Consider the following 23,814-nt stretch of genomic DNA (forward strand, 5'->3'; position numbering starts at 1 on the left):
CATTGATGGATGGATGGATGGATGGATGGATGGGTGCATGTATGGATGGATGCATGTATGTATGGATGGATGGATGGATGGATACATGCATAAATGGATCATTGATGGATAGATGGATGCATGCATAGATGCACAGATGGATTAATGGATGAATGGATGGACAGATGCAAGGAAAAGTTAGTTCTAAAATCTTTGAACCCAAACAATTTAAAACTATTATATAGACTCAGGATGGCTTACAAATGACTATTAAGCATGAACTTCTTCATTTGAGGAACTTCTGGTGGTATGAACCCAATTAGGGATCATTCCTTGGAACAAACCTGCAGCTTCATCTTTCTGGTCCTCAAGTCCTTGGCTGTGGCTGTTCTCATTGCGATGATTCCAACTAACTTGGAGTTTTCCACCTGCAGCCACTGTTCAAAGTCCCTCAGGAGCTGGGAGTGATCTTCATGGAGGTCATGCTCTTCCAGTAGGTTTGCCTGCAGGCAAGCATGTGTTTAGATGTGAGAAAGGCCTGCTGGTCATGGACCCGAGGATCCCACCAAAGCTGAAGATGAGGATTGGGGACCTGGAGGGCATAGGAGAGGCTCAGAAGGATGATGAATGGGCCTCTATTCATCCACATTTAGGAGCCAAGAGCATCCCTCACCATCACCTCTCTGGAGCTCCAGAAGTCATCATCATCTTTGACCAGGACACCTACCCAGTGGTTATCATCCTTGACCAGGACACCTACCCAGTAGTCATCATCCTTAACCAGGACACCTACCCAGCGGTCATCTTTCCTCCATTCTTGTGGAGATGTGGGCAGGGTGAAATGAAAGCCAGTCCAGCTAAGTCCTTCCCTATCCCTTGGTGGTGCCCAACTCTTCCCTGATGTGGCTGGAGAGTCCTGGTTTCCAGTTCTACAGGCTCCTTGAAGGTTGAGCTTCTCCCCTCCACCTCCCTGGTGCAGCCTGCAGCTGCATCCCGGTATCTTGAAATTATGCTCCCTCCAGATCATGTGCCTAGTGCTTGCTAGCCATGTAGAATCAGGCTACTGGGTCAGGACCTGCATCTCCAACCTGTTTGCTATCTGGGGTAAGTTTTAAAGCCCAGTCCTCTCCTAACACAGGCTGCTGCAGGGTTCAGATAATGGGGGCAGTCTTGTCCAGGGATGTTCCTACCTTCTAATTTGATCTGGGACCTCTGAGACCTTAGATCCCCAAAGACCCTCAGTCCTTTAGCAATTGATTACTTCTGAGGTCATATTGGAGGCAAGTAACAAGAAAGTAGATGCATCCTATGAGCTAAGCACATGGTCCAGGGCAGGGAGGGAGCTGTGATGGAGGTGCCCACCTCCTTGATTGGCATGGGATCTGACCTTTCTCCCAAAGCCTGTGAGACTCACCCCATGCCGATGCCTGGGAATAGGGTCCTGGGGGTTGATGAGAAAGCCAGACTTCGGTATGTTGTTGGTGAAGAGTAGTTTCTTCCCCGTGTCCACTTCTGTCCTCTGCAGCTGCTGGTTTCTGATGAGACTGGAAAGAAAAATATACTTACTCAAGGCAGCCATGTGCTGAGCATTCATCAGGTCCCAGGAGAAGCAATAGTACCGGGGCACCAAGGAAACTTGGGAGATTCACCATAGTTAAGAACTTAGCAGCTGGGGCTGGAGAGATGGCTTAGCAGTTAAGAGCACTGACTGTTCTTTCAGAGGTCCTGAGTTCAATTCCTAGCAACCACATGGTGGCTCACAACCATCTGTAATGAGATCTGGTGCCTTCTTCTGGTCTGCAAGCATACATGCAGGCAGAACACTGTATACATAATAAACAAATAAATCTTAAGAGGAAGGGAGAGGGGAGGAGGAAAAGAGAAAGAGGAAGAGAAGAAGAAGAAGAAGAAGAAGAAGAAGAAGAAGAAGAAGAAGAAGAAGAAGAAGAAGAAGAAGAAGAAGAAGAACTTAGCAGCCACCTTTGGGGACCATCAGAAGGCTTCCCAGGCACATCATGCCATTTCTTACTATAAACCCACCTTACCATACCAGCAAGGCACATAGACCTATCGATGCAGCTAAGAAGTAAGCTCAGGCAAGAACAGGATGGAGGCTAACTCCCCAGTGAGGGACATTCTCCAATCCTCAGAACCCTACCAGAATCATTAACTGGACCAAAGATGGGATATCCCCAGATTCCTGGCACCATGCCTGGCATACATCTCAGCTTTAGTCAGCAGCTCTAGGGACCCTAGGTGATGAGGAGGCATTGTCTGGGACAAAGGGGGAGCAAAGAAGACCCTTACCTCAGCAGATTCTCCTCTAGCAGCCGCAGGGCCTGCCAAGACTCCATTAGCTTCCTCAGATCCTCCTGGACCACGGCCGCCCCCTCTGGGGAAGACTTCTTCATCACAAGCTGGCCCAGTGCTTGGAGCAGGGACAGCTGGACCTCTCTCTCTGGAATTTCAGCCAGCAGCCTCTGTGGGACACATGGATGGACATATATACACATGTGAGGTACTGTACCCCGGTATGAAGGTCCCCCAGAATGCTTGAAGGGAATGCAGGCGAGAGAAGGACCCAGCACCTTACCTCAGCTCCAGTCTCTTGGGACTCAGCATCCCACAGATGCACATCCCCTTGGTGTGTCTCCAGCATCTGGGTGACCATGGTGATCCACTGCTGCAGCTCTGAGAGCCGGTGGCTGAAGGTGCAGTGTTCTCGGATGCTCTGTTGACACCTGTCCACAAGGTCCTGCGGCAGAGCCAGGAGGTCTGAATGCTGCTTGAGGCAGACTGCAGATGATACCCCACAGATGATACCCAGACCATGCCCCCCACAAGTATTAGGGGCCATCACGGGAGATGGCGGAGAAAGGATGTAAGAGCCAGAGGATGGGAAGGATGCTATGACATGATATGGCTGGTAAACACTCGGACTCACAGCAGCTGCAGTTACCGGTACAAAACCAAGCCGGTTAATACCACAGCTTGGATAAGACAGGGGCTCATGAGGCCTCACCTCTACCTGAGGAGTGGTTGGCAGCTGCAGACTCTTGGGGGATGAGGAGTTATTATGGTCCCACACTTATCCCCATGTGGGCAGCACTAACTACTCAGTGGATTACAACAATTAAAAAAAAAAAAAAAAGAAGAGGGCATGAAGGTGGGGAGGCATGTTGGGGATGGTCCAGAAGGAGTGGGAGGGGGGAGTAGGGTGGATATGATAAGATTTATTGTTTACATGTATGAAATTGTCAAAGGATAAATAAAAATAGTCTTTAAAAAGAATGGGCAGCTTGTGACTCCCCCCCCCCCTGCCGCAGCATTGTGGAGGAATCCGCAAGCATTGTGTGGAGGGGTGGAGCAAACAACTCTGAGGTCAGGGCTGAGGGTAAGCGATGGACAGTACTTGGGGGTGGGGCATGGGGCAGGCTGGTGTCACCCTAGGTTTTGTCTGGGGCCCTTACATGGGTCTGTTTGTTCTTTAAGATTCATGGAGCCATGGCAACATGCTTTCTTTTCTATATATGACTGACTCTGTATAGAGGTTTTCAAAGCTACCTTCCTTTTTTTTTTTTTTTGGCGCGGGGTGGGGGTGGGGGGGGGTGGGGGCTCTATCCCTGGATCCCATTTCCTAGGCCTGTTACTTTCTCAGAAGTCTGACTCATGAGCCTTTCTCTTCTCTGTCTCCAGGAAAGCTAGGTACTGTCCTCAGAAGGATGGCCGTTCTCCATTCTTCTGCCCCCCTTGCTGGGACTCTCTGAGCCCCCCTTTCCAGCCCACCATGAGCCATTCAGACTCCGGCCCTCTGCCACTGTTCTCACGGCATTACCCTGAAGGTCTCATGCCTCTGTGCTGGGCTTCCAAAGACCCTGTCTTTTAAAAAAAATCACTGCAGAGATAGGGATGCCAGGACCCTGCCAAGGGGCTATATGCCCAATGGGGTTTGGGGGTGGGGTGGTTCAGTATCCCACATACCGCACCTACTTTCAGCAACCCATCAAAGATGGCCTCAAATGTTTTCTAATCCCTGCTCCTCTGCATCCTCAGTGCCAGGACCTGGGTACCAATACTAACCACCTCAACGGCTTCCTGCCATGGGGACGTGTGGCCTCTGACACAGGAGCATGCTCCCTGTGGATGTGATAGTTAATCTTCCTTGACCCGATCTAGAATCACCATGGAAACAAGGCTCTAAACGATTGTCTAGGTTCAGTTAACTGAGGTGAGAAGTTCCATAAATGTGAGCTGCCCTACTCCACGGGCTGGGGCCCGGGACTACGTGAAAATGGAGAAAACTGGAAACAATTGGATCTCTGTGAGTTCAAGGCCAGCTTGGTCTGCACAGGGCTCCAGAGTCCATCTCTCTCTACTTCCTGACTGAAGATGCAGTGAGATTGGTTGCTCTAAGCTCCTGCCGCTGTGGTTCCCTGAACTGTGAGGCAAAGAAAACCTTTCTAATGCTGTCTTTGTCAGACATTCTGTCAGGGACGACAGGACATGAAGGCCACTTGGCTGTGAGGGAAGGGAGAATTTACACTCACTAGACTTAACAAGCGCTGAATGTCTGAATAAGGGGGACAGTTTCCCTTTACAGAAGCACGATGGGATGTCACCCTCTTGTGACCACTAATGACACCCATTAAATATGTCCTCTAATGACTGGCCTAGCTCATCATTTGGATATAGTTGGGGCTGACATTTGGAGTTCTAGGGGCTTCTAGAAGCTTAGAACAGTGCCCTATCTCTCTATCCCCTTCCTTTATCCCCGAGACTACAGATGCAAGTTTACTGAGCAGAATTAGTGAATTCATCCAGACCCAAGGAGTCGCTTAGGCCAACAGGGCTCCTTAGGTCCTCGGAGTATGGCATCATCTGTTTCCTGGAGACTCCTGTGGAAGCATTTGGGGCTGAGAGTGGAGCGGGAACCAAAAGTAGCAGACAATATAAGGTGTTCCTACTCCATGGAGGGAGGGAGACAGAACTGCCCCACATGCCACAAAACTGCCTCATGCCCACCCATATCCACAGTGATTAAAAGCCTATTTGCCATGGCCTGGGGTTGGGCTCTGTGGTAGTCTGAATGTAACTGGCCCCCATGAGCGCATAGGGAGTGGCACTATTAGGAGGTGTGGCTTTGATGGAAGAAGTATGGCCATGTTGGACAAAGTGTGTCACTGTGTGGGTGGACTTTAAGGTCTCAGATGCTCCATCTATGCTCAGTGTAGACCCAGTTCATTTCCTGTGGCCTGAAGATTAAGATGTAGACTTCTCAGCCTCTTCTCCAGCACCATGTCTGCCTGCACACTGCCATGTCCCACCATGATGTAATGGACTAAGTCTTTGAACTGAAATCAAGCCCCAATTAAATGTTTCCTTTATCAGAGTTGCTGTGGTCATGGTGTCTCTTCACAGCAATAGAAACCCTAACTGAGACAGGGTCTAACTCCACACACGGGTGCAAGGAGGTCTCTGAAGTTCTAACAAGGCCACTGGCTTGTCTGGGAGCACACCTGTCCTATACACAAAGGGCTTTGCTTTGGTTTGGTCAAGACTTTATCTCACTCCTTAGAGGTACCACTGGCCATGCTGCCTGATGTGACATCAGTGATGGTGACATAAAGGGAATATTTCCTGACCTCTCCTATGACCAGAGCTATCTGTAGCCACTTATGTATGACTTGATTATAATGCCTCTTTAAGAGTTTCTTTCTATTCTAGACATTTCTAGATTGTCTGTGAGAGTGGTGTGCCCACCTGTTAGCTTCAGGGTGGTAAAGAAGGTGTTTGCTATGGAAACGGGGTGGACAGGGCCAGGTGGGCTGAAGAAGTTAGCCTAGCACTGAATTTTCTTGAGGTGTGGCCAGGGATCTGCTTGAACTCCCTGAGGCTTAATTAAAAAGCTGGATGACCCAAGCCTGTCTAAATCAGGGTGTGTAGGGAGCCTGGAGCCTGCATAGCTTCTTGTCTCAGTTAGTTGTCGAGAAGTCCGGGGTTCTGAGCATCCATCAGACTGCAGGAAGTAGAATCAATCCTGTGCACCAGAAAGTGCTCAGAGGACCACTAGAGGGCGCTGAAAACAAGGCTCTGAGGCCACCAGGGCTGTGGACACAAACAACTGTGTACCCACTCAGGCAGAGGAGACAAGGCAGCCTTTTCTGTTCTCCATCTGTGGCCCTCGTCACAATGTGAAAGCCTGGCATCACTCACTCACTCGCTGATTCACTGTCCCATCCACCCAGTCCCCAGGAAAGCAGGGCCCTGTCTGTCAGTGTGAGCTGCCTCCACCACGGGAGCCCAGAACAGCAGCCGGCATACAGAAATAGCTCAACACCAGAAGCTACACAAACGAGGATGAGAAGAAAGAGAGGTTGGAAGGAACAGAGGATGGAAGGAGAAAGGACCCAGGAGTGTAGGATTCTAAGACCTGGTCCTCGCTGCTTAGGCCCTTCACTGGTCCCTTACCTCCAGGGACCTCTTCAGGACTTGCTGGTCAGAGGAAATCTGGTCCACTTTGTGCTGGTGGTTAGAGTTCTCCTGGGCAAGAGGCCTCACAGCCTCTATCTGTGTCCCCAGATCGAGACCCTCTTCCTGCAGGCCCTGTGATAGAGAGAAGAACAAGTGAGCTTGGCCACCTGCTTCTCCATCCAGAAGCCCTTCAATCACAGAAAACTCTCCATCCAGAAGACCCTCCATCCCAGAAAACCCTCCATCCAGAAGACCCTCCATTTCAGAAAACGCTCCATTCCAGAAGACTACCCATCCCAGAAAATTCTCCATCCCAGGAAACCCTCCATCCAGAAGACCCTCCATCCAGGAGACCCTCCATCCCAGGAAACCCTCCATCCAGAAGACCCTCCATCCCAGAAGACCCCCCCCATTCAGAAGATCCTCCATCCAAAAAAACCCCATCCCAGAAGACCCTCCATCCAGGAGACCCTCCATCCCAGAAAATCCTCCATCCAGAAGACACTTCCATCCCAGGAGACCCTCCATCCAAGAAGACCCTCTATCCAGAAGACCCTCCATCCTGGAGGCCCAGTGGGGTAGGGACTCTGAGTGGGAGAGTCCCTGGTTGGGGTTCTCAGGATAGCATGTTCTCTCTATGGGTGGTCCAATAGATTCCTTTTAAGGGGAAATGAATCTTTAAAATTCAGACACAAATATCCTGGGGCATTATTAAAATAAACTATAGGAAAGACCAGACAGCATCTTGGGAAAGAAACTCACGTCTGGACTCTCATTTGGTGACCATTGGCTGTTATGAAGAATTATACCCACTTCAGTGTTAAAGCCTCAAATGTACCATGCTTAATGTTTTCCAGAGAATGCTGTCAGCTTATACAGGAATGGTGTTTGGGTTTGAAACAATAAACACAGTGTCATGTGCATGATAAAAACCAGTAAAGCTCCTCAGCTGGCTGGCGATTACCAATGACCCGCCTGCATGCAGTCCACACATGATATAAAACATATCTTCCTAATCACAAAATTGGTTTATTCAACTGAAAGTCTCTGGACTCACCAAAAATAGTTCATACGACAGTTAATCTCAATTGTCAACTTGACTGGATTTGTGTCATCTAGGAGACACCCCTAGGTGTCTATGGGGGTGTTTCCAAATAAGATTAACCAAAGAGGGAAAACCCACATTGAATGTGGAAGGCACCGCCCCATCAGCTGGAGTACCAAACCAAATAGAACTGAACTGAGTGCTGCTGTTCAGACTTCGGAACCCAGGGGCGAACAAAAGAACTGCTTGTCCCTCAGATAGACTCGACTCAGCGGCTCGGGGGTGCTAACAGCCCCGCTGGGGCCAGGAACTGTCAGCTGAAAAAGCGAAGGTTCCACTGAGACCCAAGTCAGATCCCCAGGAAGAACCTTGGGCTCAGGCTGGTGACTGCTTTGCACCTTGCTGCCAGAAGGAGGCGCTCCCGCGCAGGCAACCGTGCGCCAGATGACAGTCACGCCTCACCTGCAACCTTAGGAGCTGAACCTGCTTTCCAGGAAGGTCCCGCTGAAGCCCTTTCTCTGCTTGGATCCTGGCTTGGAGGTCTAGGAGTTTCCTGTGTAGGGGGTCAAAGGCCACCCCGAAGTCCTTGTGCTGGGCGAGCAGGCTCTGCAAAGAGAACTACAAGTGAAGCATTTTCCTCAGGGCCACCTTGGAAGACCTGACTCTGGGCTGGACTGCTCTCTATACTGCGCCTGATCACCTCCTCCAGGAAACACTTCCTGGTGGGCCACTCTAGTGTTCTCTTACCTCACTTTAGCCATGGTCCTCAAGAACAGCTCTCCCACACACACCAAATCTCTCCAGAAGCTTGTTTGTAGATAAGGTTTGTTGATACGGCCCCCGCCTACTCATTTCCTTATCATTCTCTGCTACAGAGGCAGAGTTGGGCCAACTGACAGACACTGGCATCTTTACTGCCTGGGCCATTGCAGCAGCAGCCTGTAGACAAGAGGTTCTCAACCTTTGGTTCGAAACCCTTTTGGGGTCAAATGAACCTTTCACAGGGGTCACCTAAAATGATTGGACAGCATGGATATTTACATTATGATTCATAACAGTAGCAAAATTACAGTTTAAGAAGTCACAACAAAAATAATTTTATGCTTGGGGGTCACCACATCATGAGGAACTGTATTAAAGGGTTGAGGCATTAGGAAGGTTGAGAACCATGATCTGGAGCTTTGCTGAGACCGCTCTGCAGACACCTCCTGTAACTGTCTGTGTGTGCTTGTCTCCGCCAGCCGCCGCCATGGTTTGAGAGTGGAGACTTGACTTCCTTTCTGGTTCCCCCAGCTCTGGCAACCCTGTCTTATCATGCTGATGAAGTGAGATTGCTGGCCTGGGGTCAAGTGACACAGCCTGAACCCTGACCCCTCCACCATGAGGTACCTGACAGACTCTCCTCACCTGTAAATCAGGGAGACGGGCAGCACCTCCCCCATAGTGTCAGCTGGACAAAGATTAACAGGCGCCTGGCCCCGAGCCAACACCTGTAGACCGTAGCTATTATTATCATCATCATTACTGGCTGCTCAGCAAACATTTGGCAGCTAGAACCGGCTGTCTGCAGAGTGCCAAGGCATTGCTTTGACTTACTGCAGTCAGAAGCACGCCATTAATAATATTCACTTGCTGTGGAACAATCTTTTTGCACACTGTGAATATGTATTACTCTCATCGGTTAATAAAGAGCTGACTGGCCAATAGCTAGGCAGGAAAAGGTTAGGCGGGACTTGTGGACAAAAAGAGAGCCCCGGGGAGAAGAGGGAGGAGTTGCCAGGAGACACGGAGAGAAGCAAGATGAACATGCCATGGTGAAAAGAGGTAGTGCCACGTAGCAGAGAGTAGATAAGAAATATGGGTTAATTTAAGTTCCAAGAGCTAGTTAGTAACAAGCCTAAGCTATCAGCTGCTCATTTATAATTAATATTAAGTCTGCATGGTGATTTGGGAGCTGGCCAGTGGTCACGGTGAAAAACTCTGCCTACATTCACTCTTAGGATCATGGTTGCTTAGGTTAGAAAATGCTTGTATCTGCATTTTCTATTACATTTAATTTACGTGTGTGTGTGTGTGTGTGTGTGTGTGTGTGTGTGTGTATGCACATGCATGTGCACACCCATCAACAGGTGGAGGTCAGATGACAACTGTACCATCTGGGCCCTGGGGGTTGAAATCTGGTAGAGAATGAGCAGCAAACACCTTCACTGGTTGAACCATCTCCCCCACCCCACCCCCCACCTTTGCTTGTCCATCAGCTCTGCAGAAGACAGTGTGGCTTGATTGAAACCTAGGGAACGGGGTTAGAAGTGACCAGCAGCAGACAGGTGACTAGGGAGCCAGTGAGAGGGGTCACATGAGAGTCCTGCCCTGCCCATAGACACAGCACCTGAGATCGTGGGAAACAGAGGCATACATCCAGAGCCACTGGGCAGGGGTGGAGCTGAAATCAGAATACCAAGAAGGGATGGGCCCGTCCCCCTGGCCAAGCTCCAGGGTGAAGCGGCTGGTGCTCACCTGTAGTTTGCTCTTCCTCTGCAGAAGGCTGTTATGCAGTAAGTCTCTGTCCCGCACAGAACTTGCCACCTGCTCCAGGAGAGCAGCTGCTCTCTCCTGGCCGAAGATGCTACCCAGCAAGTCTGTCTTCAGCTGCAGCATTGCCAGCTGCTCTTTCAGCCGGGAGCTCTCTGCCAGGGCTGCCTGTGGGAGACAAGGTACCCATGCACCTCCGACAGCCAAGCAGGCCCAAGCTCACAATTCCTACTGTTGCTGAGTGCGCAGGAACTGTGACTGCAGGCATCTGGAGAGCCGGCACAACAGAAGCAGACAGGTGGGAATACATCGGAAGCTCCTGAATTTCAGGATCCATGTTGATTTTCTCTTACCCACCCTCCCCCATCTCATTATCAAAGGCCAAGGAACACGTCATCCCCTTTCCTGTCTGGGAAACCCGTGCCCCCTCCATCGTCACCACCACCAGCTATGGCACAGGCTCAGCCTCTCTCACCTGGACCACAGCTCTGCCTGCCTGTTGCTTCTAAGTTGGGGCCCCAGAGCTGACCTTCCACACCTCACCGGCTTGATCCTCCATGCGTCTACACCAGTGGTTCTCAAGCTTCCTAACGCTGCAACCCGTTAATACAGTTCCTCATGTTGTGGTGACCCCTCCTCCAACATAAAATTATTTTCGTTGCTACTTCATAACTGTAATTTTGCTACTGCTAGGGATTGTAATGTAAATATCTGATATGCAGGATATCAGATGGGGGTCGCAACCCACAGGTTGAGAACCACTTTTCCACAGTGACCCTCCATCAACAACAGATTCTGACTTCCTGGAAACACACCTTGCTTTGGACTTCTGGCCTTGAGAACTATGAGACAATAGAATTTTTTATTTTTTAAGATAAGGTTTTATTCTGGAGCTCAGGCTGGTCTGTGGATTACTACATAGCCTAGGCTGGTCTTGAACTCACAGTAATTTTCCTGCCTCTGTCTCCACAGTGCTGGGATTATAAACATGAGCCATCACATCATAGTCCACAGCTGTATGGCATGATCCTAAATACACAAAAACTGTAAATTAATTAGATTTTCTGTCTATCACATGAAAAAAATCTGGATGGATTTCATTAAATAAAAGGACAGGTTTAGGATGTTCTGACCTAAAATTGAGGTTTGTAGTACACACAAATTTCATTTGAGATCATTTCATAGATGCTCATGAGGATTGTCTAAAAAAGGCGACCATCAGAGGCTGGGCACACAGCTCTGGGTTCGATTCCCAGCACCTCCAGAATATCTGACTAGTGTCTGTAATTCTCCTTCCAGGAGATCTGATACCCTCATCTGGCTTCTGTGGGCACCAGGCACACAGTGGTACATAGATACACACATAGGCAAAACATCCCTACACACAAAAAATAATAAAATAAAAAAAATTAGAAAGATGATCACCAGAGCCACAGAGATAGCATAGTGGTTAAGAGAGCACACTACTGTGGCAGAGGACCTGAGTTCAATTCCCAGCATCCACTTGCAACTCCAGCTTCACGGGGGATCTGTTGCCTGGCCTCCTCGGGCACCTGTGCTCACATGTACATACCCATATATGGGCATACACATAATTAAATTGGTTTTTCAACTTAAAAAAAAAAACAAAAACAGCATCCTTCAGCCCCTAAGCATGGGAGGAGGGATCTGCTGAACCCTTGGGAGGAAGGATCATGTCCTGCTGTCAATAACTATGGAGCTGGGCTTGATGGTACACATCTCCGATCTCAGCATTTGGAGGGCAGAAGCAAGTGGATCTCTGTGAGTTCATGACCAGCCTGGTCTACATAGTAAGTTCCAAGCTAGCCAGGCTTACAAAGTGAGAGAGACCCTGTCTCAAAAACTAAAAATAACTCAATAACATAAATAATTAGGGAGAGATTGAAGTTGGGGAGACAGCTCAACAATTGGGGTGCTTGCTGAACAAGCCTGAGGATCTGAGTTTGAAACCCAAGAAACCCAAATAAATGCTGGATGGGCATGGTGGCCCAACTGTAGTTTCAGCTTATGAAGGCAGAGGTGGTGGGGGATCCCTAAAGCAAGCTGGCTAGCAAGACTAGCCACACCAGTGAGTTCCTGGTTCAGTGAATAAGGAGAAAGAGCAACCAAGTGATTCCCAGCATCCGTCTCAGTTCACACACGTGCAGGCTCCAAGCTGCAGGCTGAGCAGTGTTCTCCAGGGAAGCGGGTCAACCCGGAGTAAAGATTCTCCTGGCAACACCCAGGAGCCACAGCAGTGAGGGAGAACTGTCCCATATGTTGATGATGCTTTGTGGGATGGTGGGTACTCTTTGTTTAATTTTCCAGAAATCTTTACATTTTTGAGGTAATGTACGCATGTTTTTATAATCAGAACAAAAACTAATATAAAATGAGGCTGACGCCCGGCACATTTTCATGCCTCTCTCTGCTCTGTGTGTCTGAGACTCCCTGGACACAAGAGCATCTCATGGACTGAGAGCTCAATAGTAGCATAAAGCGGGGTTTATGAGCCAATCAAAGCCCCAGTGTTGAGGGATTCTGGGGCAGATGCCGCCACATGCTCTCCCTGTAACCGTTCCTCTTTCTCCAAACAGTCAACATTTGTTGTGTGCCCAGCTGAAGGCCTAGAATTGTTAGTGTTACTGCTCCAGCCAGTCATGACAATTTCACCATCTACATACAGCCAGGCACTGGTTAAAGGACGGTCACATGACCTGCCCAACCAATGAGATGAAAGCTTCCCAGGAAGGCTTTAGCTCCTTGTTGGCAGAGTGAGAGCGGTGATGGAGGGGGGCCTTGGGCCCCTGTGCAGTTCCCACCAATAACAAACACTGCTCGCTATTTGGCAGCTAAGTGGAGGCCAGAAAGAGACCTGCCTTGGAGCTAGGAGAGCCTGGTTCCAGATGACTCTGTCGAGCCACGAGATCGACCTGACCACCTCTGTGTGTGATGTTCCCACTGGTCAGGCTGTCCCTGAAGACACAGTGAAGGCAATGGCTTGCTACACTGCTCTCTTGTAAAATCATTAATCCTCTACCTGTGGTGGGATCCCCAAGGGAGACAAAATTCCACGTAGCTTCGAGAAGATCCATGCAAGTCACACCAGGCTTTGGCTTTACCCGAGGACTAAGGATGACTTTTGCCGCTGATAACAAGCGGTGACCCTTCCTGTACACTTGGTCCTTGGCTGACACAGAGCAGTGAGCTGGATCCAGGTGTCTCAAGGACTCAGAAATGCACTTGTCCCTGGGAGAGTAGCTGAGGTGCCACACACTGGGCCAGCAGCCTCGCCGGCCCCACAAAGCCTGGTTACCTCAATCTGGGGCAGAAAGGTGTGAATGGAGGGCAGGTCCGGCAGGCTGGTGGTGATGTCCAGGAGCCTCTGAGCCAGGGCCTTCCACAGCTGCAGGTCATTGAGGGGCCGCTGGAAACGCTGCCACAGCTCCGCCCTGGTCGCATTGTGGAGCCTGGCGTTCTTTCCCTTCATACTGCCAGGGCAGCGCAGGGCACAGATCCAGAGAGGAGAGAGTGAGATCAGTCCGGGGTAAGGCCTCTGCCCAGGCTGCCAGGGCAGGGAATGCCCTCCCAACACATGGGCTGCTACGAAGTAGCGTAGGAAGTAGGTGGGAACTTGTAAACGCCGAGACAGAACAGCACTGACCACATGCCTCGGGTCTTCCTGAGGACAGACCCTCGGCTCCCTTTGGCCTGTAAGCTCTCAAGGAAATGAGACACACAAGTGTGTCCTCTGGGTCTGCAGTATCTGAAAAGCTGAGACTAGAGTCAGGCAGAGCCGCTGTGACTTGTGTGGCTTAACTCTGTCAAAGGCCCTGTTTCCTCATCTGAAGAATGAGTAACACAGTGCTCTTCACACTGCTGCTGGAAACATTATAATCCTGATGCCCTTCACACAGAACCCAGAAACATTTATAATCCCGATGCCCTTCACACAGAACCCAGAACATTCATAATCCTGATGCCCTTCACACAGAACCCAGGAACATTCATAATCCTGATGCCCTTCACACCAAACCCAGGAACATTCATAATCCTTCCCGATGCCCTTCACTCTGCTCCCAGGAACATTCATAATCCCGATGCCCTTCATACTGCTGCTGGAAACAAAATCCCGATACCCTTTGCACTGCTCCCAAGAACATTCATAATCCTGATGCCCTTCACAGCACTCCCAGGAACATTCACATTCTGACAATCCTACTTACTGCTCCAAAACATTCATTCCGATCCTTCACACTGCTCCCAGGAACATTCACAATTCTGATACTCCTCACACTGCTCCCAGGAACATTCACAATTCTGATACTCCTCACACTGCTCCCAGGAACATTCACAATTCTGATACTCCTCACACTGCTCCCAGGAACATTCACAATTCTGATACTCTCACACTGCTCCCAAGAACATTCACAATCTGAAGCTTCTAGTAACAGAACGCTAGGAGTTGCCCTTCCCACTGAGAACCAAACAAGAGCTTAATCCAATTTTTAAAAGAAATAAGGATGAAAATGTGAGTCTGGGACCCAGAGCTACTGTGAGCCCAAGGGCATTTGTCACCCTGGAAGAGAGTGCTGCAGAATGAGCTAGCCTGTGACAGCCCCCAGAGTGAGCACAAAAAGGAAGCGTGCTCTGATAGCCACACCCTTGTCGAAGGTGGGACCTTGAAAGCTGGGCTCTCAGGATAAAAGGGTTGCTATGGAACTGTCTTCACACAGAGCTAGTCCAGCTTCAAAGCAGGAAACCATAAGCCTTGGGGGTAAATTGTGGAGACCCTAACCTGGTACTGCTCAGTCAATCCAAACCCAAACCCCAGTTAAGATATCATCCCAGGCCCAGCTACTTCCTACAAGTAAGTTTTCGCATAGTAGGCCCAACACCGGATAAAGCTGCCCTGATCCTGGTAACGGGGTGGACCAAGCTGAGGGAGAGGAGACCCATGGCCACTGTGCCTTTGTCTGTCCTGCTTTAGCATTGGGCAGTAGGATCTAGGCACTATCCCAATTTTACAGATGTGGAGCCTACAAACAGCTGTAGGTGAGAGACACAGTAGATGAAGCTCCTATGTCCACTCTGAAGGAATCCCCTATAACCAGGCAGAGGTATAAGATGTACTATAGAGGTGCTATTGGGATGGCTGAACTGTTTTTAGGATGCTTTCTTGGCAAAAATAGGTGAGCACTCCAAATGTGCAGTGCTCATTTCTGCAGAGGGAGGCCATTACTCTGCTCTTTGCTGAGCTCGACTGTGCCCACGGTCAGAGAGGTAAGCAGAGGCAGTGCTGAAGAGATGATCTGGTACCTCAGTCTCAGCATGGTCAGAGGCAGAGGAGTGGTTACATTTACACAGGAGCCCTCCCTTATGACATGGCATGGTGGAGCCCTCCCAACGCTCAGCCACTCAAGACCCAGCAGAGGTGGGCCAATGAGCCTCCAAGCCACGAAAAGCAATGCTCATGCACGCCTCTTGCTGGGAGCCAAATGCAAGTCTCAGGTGAGTAGGACTTGCCACCCCCAGACAGCCCATCCTCCACACACAGGGTGACAAGTATCTAGCACCCTGAGTCCCGCCCACTCATAGTCCTGCCTGCCCTCAGCCTCCCTGGGTACCTGTGATATTCCTGAATGGCGGCCACCACGCTATCGGAGAGTGACTGTAGGTCGGGGAAGGTGACGAGTTCCTTCAGTTGAGTTTGTAGCCGGTCTGCACGGGGCTCCTCTGAAGCCAGTGCGGCCCGTGTCCCCTGCAAGACAGGACACCCAGACGCCGGTGAGGCTCCTGAGGGGAGTGACAGTGTGTGTGCAGGGGCTGAGAAGAGGCTGGAGGACCTGGTCACCAAGGGCACGGACTGCGGGATCTTACCCTTAGGCTCAGCCTCTGATCCCTTCCCTGTAACAGCCTGGCTACACATGGTGTCATCTTCTTCACAGCGACACTGTGACAAATGCTCCAGTCTACTGTAACTGCTCCCATTTGGTTCTGGGATATCTTAAACTGCAGGCCCCCACCTGGGTTCAATCCCCAACACTAACAAAAAGGACGACGATGAAGAAGAAAGCCCCAACAGAAGGGATTTCGGGAACGCGGACTATTGGTTAGCAAGCTGGACTCACACTAAGAGCTTCTTAAGCATCGACATTTTTAGGCGCCAAACACTTTTCTCTGGCCCTACTGCCATTATTCCCAATTCACATACACCTGAAGCAAAAACCGTGTCCCAAAAGCTGCCCAGGAGAAAGGAGAGGAACCTGCCTGAACCCGCACAGGCTAGTTCCCACTCTCAACCTCTGCACCAGGCTCCAACTCAGACTGAAGCAGGTGGCCCTCGAGGACACCTGGTCCCCCTTGTAGAAAGATGCAGTGCGACCTGGCCTGCTGGGAGGCTGGGCGGAAAAGCTCCCGAATACATAAAGGATGTTCAAGAAAACCTTAGCACCATGGTGGGGCAGAAGAGCAGTCAGGGCCACTTTTATTATTTTTTTTTTTTTTAAGATTTTTTCCTTTAATGCCCTCCCACTTGAGGGGCTAGGGATGGAACCCGGAGTCCCATGCAAGCTAGGTAAGTTCTACCACTGAGCCTCAGCACCAGCTTCAAGTGTTTCCTTCGACCAAATCGTGATATTAACAATAAAGTAAGGGGTTGGGGAGTGTTGGACAGCTTGATCTAAAACCTGTCTGCACGCTTCCTGCCGCGGTTTGAACAGTGCTGGCAGTGGTACTGGGAGCTTTTGGGAGGAGGGGCCCAGGGGGTCCTTAGGTCTTCGGAGGTGTGCCATGGAAGGGGTCCGTAGGGCCTGCTTGTCTTGTCTTCCTCACGGGCCCTACTTTCTGGCTTAAGAGGTGATGGTTTACTCTGCCATAGACTCTTACCACGACACGCTGTCCCTGGCAGAGGCCCCGAGAAATGCAGTCGCTGGACCTCAACCGGCACCTCCAGAGCATGTGCCACAGCAAACCTTTGCTCCTCCTAAGTTCACCTCGGCCGTTTTGTTACAGGGACACAAAGGTGACTAAGACTTCCCGAGTGGGTAGGCGCCCACGCTGCCTTCCCTCCCCAGAGCCTGCCCTGTGTTTGCCTCACATCGTCTCTCCACCGTGAGCTTCCATCCACCTCTAACCTCGCCGCTCCCTGGCCAGAACGTCTGTCCCTCATCCCAATGCCGAGTCAGCCACCAACTTACTTTGTGCCTTTAGGGACTGCAAGGGGGGAAATATCTGGGGCCTTAGTTTCTCCTTCTTGAAATGGGAATAAACACCTGCCTTCTCAATGGCCCTTTCAGGGAACTCGGGTGCCAAAGGATCAGGCACACCAGAGAGCATGCCTAAAGCCGATTCCGATTCTCCAAGTGGCCACCTGAGGCCCAGCGCACCCCTGTCCTTACCGAGAACAGCCTCCAGTGGGCTACCAGCTCATCTTCTGTGGCTGTCTTCACCGTGGGCTCCAAGCCCTCATGGGCCAACCTCTGAAGGCTTTTCTTGAATTCTCCCAGCTCTGCCTCCAGCCTCAGGATCTGCTGCTCACAGGCCCCCTTGGACTGGAGCAGACCCTGCAGCCTCCCTTCTTCCTCCTTCCAGAGGACTCTCAGCTTCTCCAGGACCCCCCGCATCTCCTCCAGCTCCCCCGAGATCTTCTCTGCACCCAAAGGAGAGGTGTTCCGGATGACATCCTCAGCCTGCTCCTCCAACCTGTTCAAAGACTCCTCGCCCTGGGGAAATCCTTGGCGATGTCCTGTCCAGGATGACGGGGAGACAGCAGGAAAACAGAGGTTAGCTGTGTTCTCAGAGCAGATCTGGGGATCGTGCCAGGGGTGGACTGTCTGCCCTAGGTAACGTGGACTTGTGAGATGGGAACAGTTCCCTCCTGTTTCTTCCAAGCCATTGAGCACTCACAGGAGAATGCCTCTTTTGGACATGTATGTCTTCAGCACTGTGTGGCATTTGCTAATGTTTCTTTAAAAAAAAAAAAACCAACAACAACAAACCAACTTGAAGCCATCAGCAAAATATGCCATGGGGCTACAAAGACTCAAGGGGCACTGAGCCTCACAGTATGTGTGTGTGCAGATACCTATTTAGGTTTTAGATGCATGTCTATCTATATCACTGTATCTGTACAGATAGAGGGAGAATGTGTGTGTGGCCAATGTATCTCAGGGTGGCCTCGATATATAGCTAAGAATGGCCTTAAACTTCCAATCCTCTAGACCCATGGGTCTAGACCAGGCTACTGGAATCTTATAGGTCCACGTGTCCCCTCTGTCAGCCACCACACCAAATGTTTTGTACTGGATCCCTGGACTCTCTCTCCAGGAGTCTGTGCTGTGGGTTGTGGGTGTCTGTGTCTGAAGTGGAAACTGATATCCCCACTTGCAACATGTAAGGTCTCAAGACGCCCTAGTTGGGACAGTGTCCTGGTTGGGTCACAGTGGTCTACCTGCAATGCAGAGAGGCGAAGCTCCACAGCCAGCTTGCAGTTCCGCCCCAGACAGCTGCGCACTTTCTCCACCACTGCCTTCAGCCACAGCTGGAACTCGGTCACAGCCTCCTGGTACTGCTCATGCTCCTGGGCCACCTGGGTCAGGAGATCCACCCTATGCTGCAGGAGAAATTGCTTGTCATGAGGGTCCCCAGCCTGGCTAGGAGCCCACTGCCTGTGGCTGGGGCTCTTTAAGGCCAGGGAACAATCACTGGCTTGGCAGGGAGTCGGGAGGCATCTATATGGAGGTGTGAGCGCGCACATCAGGGATGCTGGAGTCAGGACCAGACCTGGAGTCACACACATGCCAGCACTTGGCCTGGTCAAGCCTACAGCTGGCATTCTTTCCTGCTATGTCTGAGGAACGCCACTTAGCTAGGGTACAGGAGTAACACCAACAACAATAACAGCCACAGAACACTGTCCCTACGAGCCCTTGTTCCTGCCCTCCCTTCAACCTCGCCCTGCTGTGGGCATTGCTAAGGATGTTCCATGCAAACTCTGTTAAACTCCCCTGCCCGTCCATAAGGGGCTCTCATTTTTATTTTTGACAGACAAGGACATTGAGGCCCAGAGAGGTGACGTGACATGCCCAAGGTCACCCCGCTAGGACAGCCAGGGATGTGGGGGAGAGGGGTCCAAGCTGTATAGGAAAGGTAGCTGAGCACAACCTAGAGAGGAAGTCATAAAGCAAATCAGTAGCAGCATCGTTCTGTGGCTTCTGCTTCAGTTCCCATCCTGACTTCCCTCAAGGATGGACACTGACCTAGAACAGTAAGTCAAAGAAATGCTCTCCTTCCCTAGGAAGCTTTTGGTCAGAGTTTGTATCACAGAAATAGAGAAGCAAAGTAGGACAGAGGGGTTTGCAGAGAAGGTTGAGGGAAGGGTCGGAGGACTCATTGCCACGCACCTTGTGCATCTGGGCCTTCATGAGCCATACATAACCTAACACCACTGATGATGGAACAATTGGCATTAAATAGGGTCACCCCTACTTAAGGGGCACACTGGAGCCAGGAGGCCTAGGACTCTCACAGGGCCCAAGCTGAGATCCAGACAGTCACCATGGCACTACATTCTCCATCCCCACATAGGGATGAGGGGGACCCCTCAAGCGGAGGGACCCCAGGCTGTTTCTAACAAGCCAAATGCTTTTGGCTTTGCCTGTCCTGTGGCTTCTAATGCCATTACTCTCTCGAGAGTTACTTGCATTGTGCCAAGCAAGCAACCAAACCATGTGGAAAAGAACAGCCCTGTTCCTATGAAACCTTTCATTATGAACCCTAGAACCTGAACTTCTTGTCACTTCTGTAGGTCATGAGATAGTCAACTTTGAAATTTCCCCTGCCCGTTTAAACACCTAAAAGCTGTTCTTAGCCCAACGCCAAGCAGCCATACGAGAAACCAGACAGTGTAGCAGCTGAAGGTTGGTGACCTCAGCTCCTTGCCGTGGAGCAGGCCATGTCCTGGAAGGCTCTGAGCCTGTGGGAAGCTGAGTCACAATTCCTCCAGTGAGGAGAGAGGGCAGGCGGTCTGTGCACAGTTCCCCTCCTTCGAGACACTGTTCACCAAAACCCTCAAAAATAATAGCTCATTAAACCTCGGCAAGATGCACAACATACAGAAGAAAATCTCCCCATTTTAGAGATGAGGTAGCCAAGGTTGGGACCAGGCTCCTTAGGAAAGAGCTGAGAATCTCAAGGTAAGAACCACCTGCGCCGGGCGGTGGTGGCGCACGCCTTTAATCCCAGAACTCGGGAGGCAGAGGCAGGCGGATCTCTGTGAGTTCGAGGCCAGCCTGGGCTACCAAGTGAGTTCCAGGAAAGGTGCAAAGCTACACAGAGAAACCCTGTCTTGAAAAAACAAAAAAAAAAAAAAAAAAAAAAAAAAAACAAAAAAAAAAAAACCACCTGCATCCCAAAGGAGAGCCTTGGCAAGGACCACTGCCTTCACAGATGAGTCCTCAACCTTTGAAAGTTGCTGGAGCTTCTTCAGTTCCTTCAATGGCTCCCACTTCCTGTGGTGTGGTTTGCACACACACAGCGCCCTCCAATCCCAGGAAAGGCTCACGGATGAGTCATAGCGGGTTACCAGGAACCTTTAGAGCCTAATGCTGATGGCAATGGATGAGGGTGGGAAGGAACACCCCCCCCACCCTCCCCCCCCCCCCCCCCCCCCCGTGCTCCTAGTAATGAATGGTGGGTAACACTGCCTGTGTGAATGATGAGGTGCTGGCACCCAGGAAAGTCCAGAGCAAATAAAAGTCCGTGTGATGAGGAGCAGGCGCTGGCAAGGAGTGGCGGCAGGCAGGGATCCAGATTAGCTGAGCACCAGGCACAGCCATTTCAAAGCCAGCTCAGCCAGTGGGAGGGTGACAGGGTAAGGAGTGGCTGAGGGCTCCGCCTTCTCATTAAACCAAACAATTAAACCATCTGCAGCAAGCAGAGTTATCAGCAATGTCAAAACCCAAGCAATTAACAGGGTGGCTTGGATTTATGTCACCAACAAAGGGCTGGGGAAAGTCTAAGACCCATGGCCTGATGCCAGGCAGCCCTTCTCAGAGGCGGAAGAGGGAGGATGCTGCTGTTTGCCACTGGGAAGCAATGGTTTCAAATCAAACAAGGAAGACACTCCTGGCACCAGCTGGCCTGCCTGCACTTTCCTTTTGAAACTGTTGCTCGCCTCTACACTGGGCCTAGAAGCTTCTTAGGGGTAGTCCCCAAAGCCAAAGGGGGTGGCCCTATCCCAACCCACATAGAGGCTCACCGACTCACAGGGTGGACAGCCATAAAAACAGTAGGGGGGTGTGGAGGTGGCTCAGCAGGTAACTGACCCCTTGCTGCCAAACCTGACAACCGGGATGCACAGGGCAGACAGGGAGAAGGCTGGAGAGGCAGCTCAGTAGTTCAGAGAGCTTGCTGCTCTTACACAGGATCCAAGTTCGGTTCCCATCACCCGTGTTAGGCAGCTCACAAGTGCCTGTAATTTCAGCTTCATGAGATCCAACACCCTCTTTCGGCTTACAAGAACACACACACACACACACACACACACACACACACACACACACACAATTTGAGTGTAATGTCACATGGGCCAAGCCACCTCTGGGTTTTCCCAAGCCAGCTGGCCACTTAGATAGTCCCTCTAACTCCTCTGGGGTTCCAGAAGAGAAGAATCAAGGGTCCACAGGCTTCAGCCAGCAGCTGAAAGGTGAAACAATTCACTTCTGCAGAATCCAATTCCCTCCATCCCCAATACCTCATTTCCATGTTGGGGTTGAGGCAACAGCTGTACTAGAAAGGTCACCTCCTTGCCAACCTTGCTGGTCCCATCATGGAGGCCTCGTGGCCCTACACCCAGTTACTCTTGGAGTCCCAAATCCTCTCTTTGCACTAATGCTCAGAAGCAACCACACCCAACCTACCCCCTTGGACCTACCGATGGACTCAGGTGTGGGGCAGACACTCCCAGGAGCCAAGTCTACCTTGGGAATCAAGAACTTCTGGACCTTTCTGTTGGGTCAGTGGTGCCTGGCCTTCGGATTATTATTGTTGTTGTTGTTGTTTTTGTCTTTAGCCTTTATAAATGCACCTGCTGACATCTCTCCCATCTGTCTACACTATAAGAAGCCCTGTCTACACTGTAAGACGGCCGGAGGACTGAAGCGGTAGAGACACGAAGAGTCTTAGGAAAGACAGTGCTTGCTCCTGAGAGCTATGATTTCTGGGGGACTTTGGGTCATATGAGGCAGACAGTGAGACTCCCAGAGGCGATGGGCCATGATGTCTTCTGAATTGGGGTGGGAGTGGTACTCATGCAACTTCCCCTGGTACCTATCTTCTTCTCACACATGCACACATATAAACACACAAATCTCACGCTTCCTCTTCTCTGTTCCCTGTCCTCACCTGTTTCTGTAAGTCGCAGGGAACAAACAGCCAGGCACCTTTCCTAGCCAGGCCTGGAGGAGCAGACCTGGAGAGAGAATTCCTCTTGTGCCTCCCTCTTGGTACTTGTAGAGTCTGGAAAGGGTAACCAGCTACAAGAGCCAAGTTAACCTGATACTACTTTGTCCATCCATCCTGACCCAGGCCAGCAGCCTGGGGAGCCACGTGTCCCCAGGAGCATGTGTGTGTGTGTGTGTGTGTGTGTGTGTGTGTGTGTGTGTGTATGTGTGATTCTCATAAACAGTTCAGTGTGCCAAACAAGGATGCTGCTTCTGTCTGTCCTTCATACACTGAGAATAAGGGACATCCTTTATGGCAGGCAAACACTGGTTTGCCAGTTCTCCAAGAGGTAAAAACCTAGTGATGGTTAAGTGAGCAACCCCTATACCAATGGGAAGCATCAAGGCCTGGCCTGGAACCCAGTCCCTTCTCAAGCGCTCAGTGTCTCTAATGAATTTCCATTCTCTGCTATTATGTTTTGGATGTCAATGTCCCCTCACAGCTCATGTGTAGAAGGCTTGGTCTCCATCTGTTGAGAGGTGATTGGATCCCGCGGGCACTAACTTCATCAATGGGTCAATCCACTGATGGGCTTGAGCCGTGAATGGGCTGTTGGAAAGTCGAGGCTACCGACTCCTCTCTGCTTCCTGGCTGAAGCGGTGAGCAGCTTGCCCCACCACAGCCTCCGTCCGCCATGATGCTCTACACCACCTCAGGCTCAGAGCAGGAGTCAGACTGAGCTGGCTAACACTGTGAGCCAAATTAAAAACCTCTCTTCCTTTAAGTTGTTTTCTTCTGGTATTTTCTCTCAGGCATGGAAACCAGCACACTGGCTTATTATAGAAATTCTTTCCCATAAATTTTGTGGGCTTGAGGACCCCAAGAGACCTGAGCACTGAGGACAGTAAGTAAGTGTCCTCCCACAACACCAGCAGGAATACAGGAAAGAGAGACTCATCCTTTGGGATGGCAGACCACAGCACACCACAGAAACGGACACTTTGCTGCAGAAGTAGGACCTGTGACCACCAGCCTGAAGCACATAGTGCACCTGGGTCTTGGTTGCTGGGTCTGGGACTGTTCCCTCAGATTGTAAGAGGAATAATGGCCTTCAAGCCCAGGAGGAGCAGAGACCCTGCAGAGAGACAGAGCCCTAGAGAGCTGCCCTCACTCTCCACCACTGTGGGACCACGCACACACTTCTACAAATGCGGTATGAGAAGGAAGCAGTTACCTAAAATAAATAAATAAATCGGCAACAAACAAGGACAGCCATCTTGCAGAACATGGAACCAAGAGCCTATGGCATCAATTTGGCTCAGCGATCAGTTTTAAAAAACACA

General features: G+C 50.7%; 1 protein-coding gene across 1 annotated transcript in view; it reads right to left on the reverse strand.

Moving 5' to 3' along the window:
• The window catches only part of Syne3 (spectrin repeat containing nuclear envelope family member 3), an 84,942-nt gene that overhangs the window by 16,679 nt on the left and 44,449 nt on the right, over positions 1-23,814 (reverse strand). The window contains 12 exon segments of the mRNA XM_028859385.2: positions 324-482; positions 1,394-1,523; positions 2,287-2,459; positions 2,573-2,734; positions 6,448-6,582; positions 7,958-8,101; positions 10,013-10,195; positions 13,344-13,518; positions 15,655-15,788; positions 17,428-17,753; positions 17,756-17,774; positions 18,480-18,641. Coding sequence (XP_028715218.1) covers positions 324-482; positions 1,394-1,523; positions 2,287-2,459; positions 2,573-2,734; positions 6,448-6,582; positions 7,958-8,101; positions 10,013-10,195; positions 13,344-13,518; positions 15,655-15,788; positions 17,428-17,753; positions 17,756-17,774; positions 18,480-18,641 — 1,902 coding nt within the window.

The sequence above is a fragment of the Peromyscus leucopus genome, chromosome 14 (assembly GCF_004664715.2).
Source record: "Peromyscus leucopus breed LL Stock chromosome 14, UCI_PerLeu_2.1, whole genome shotgun sequence".
Taxonomy (NCBI): Eukaryota; Metazoa; Chordata; class Mammalia; order Rodentia; family Cricetidae; genus Peromyscus; species Peromyscus leucopus.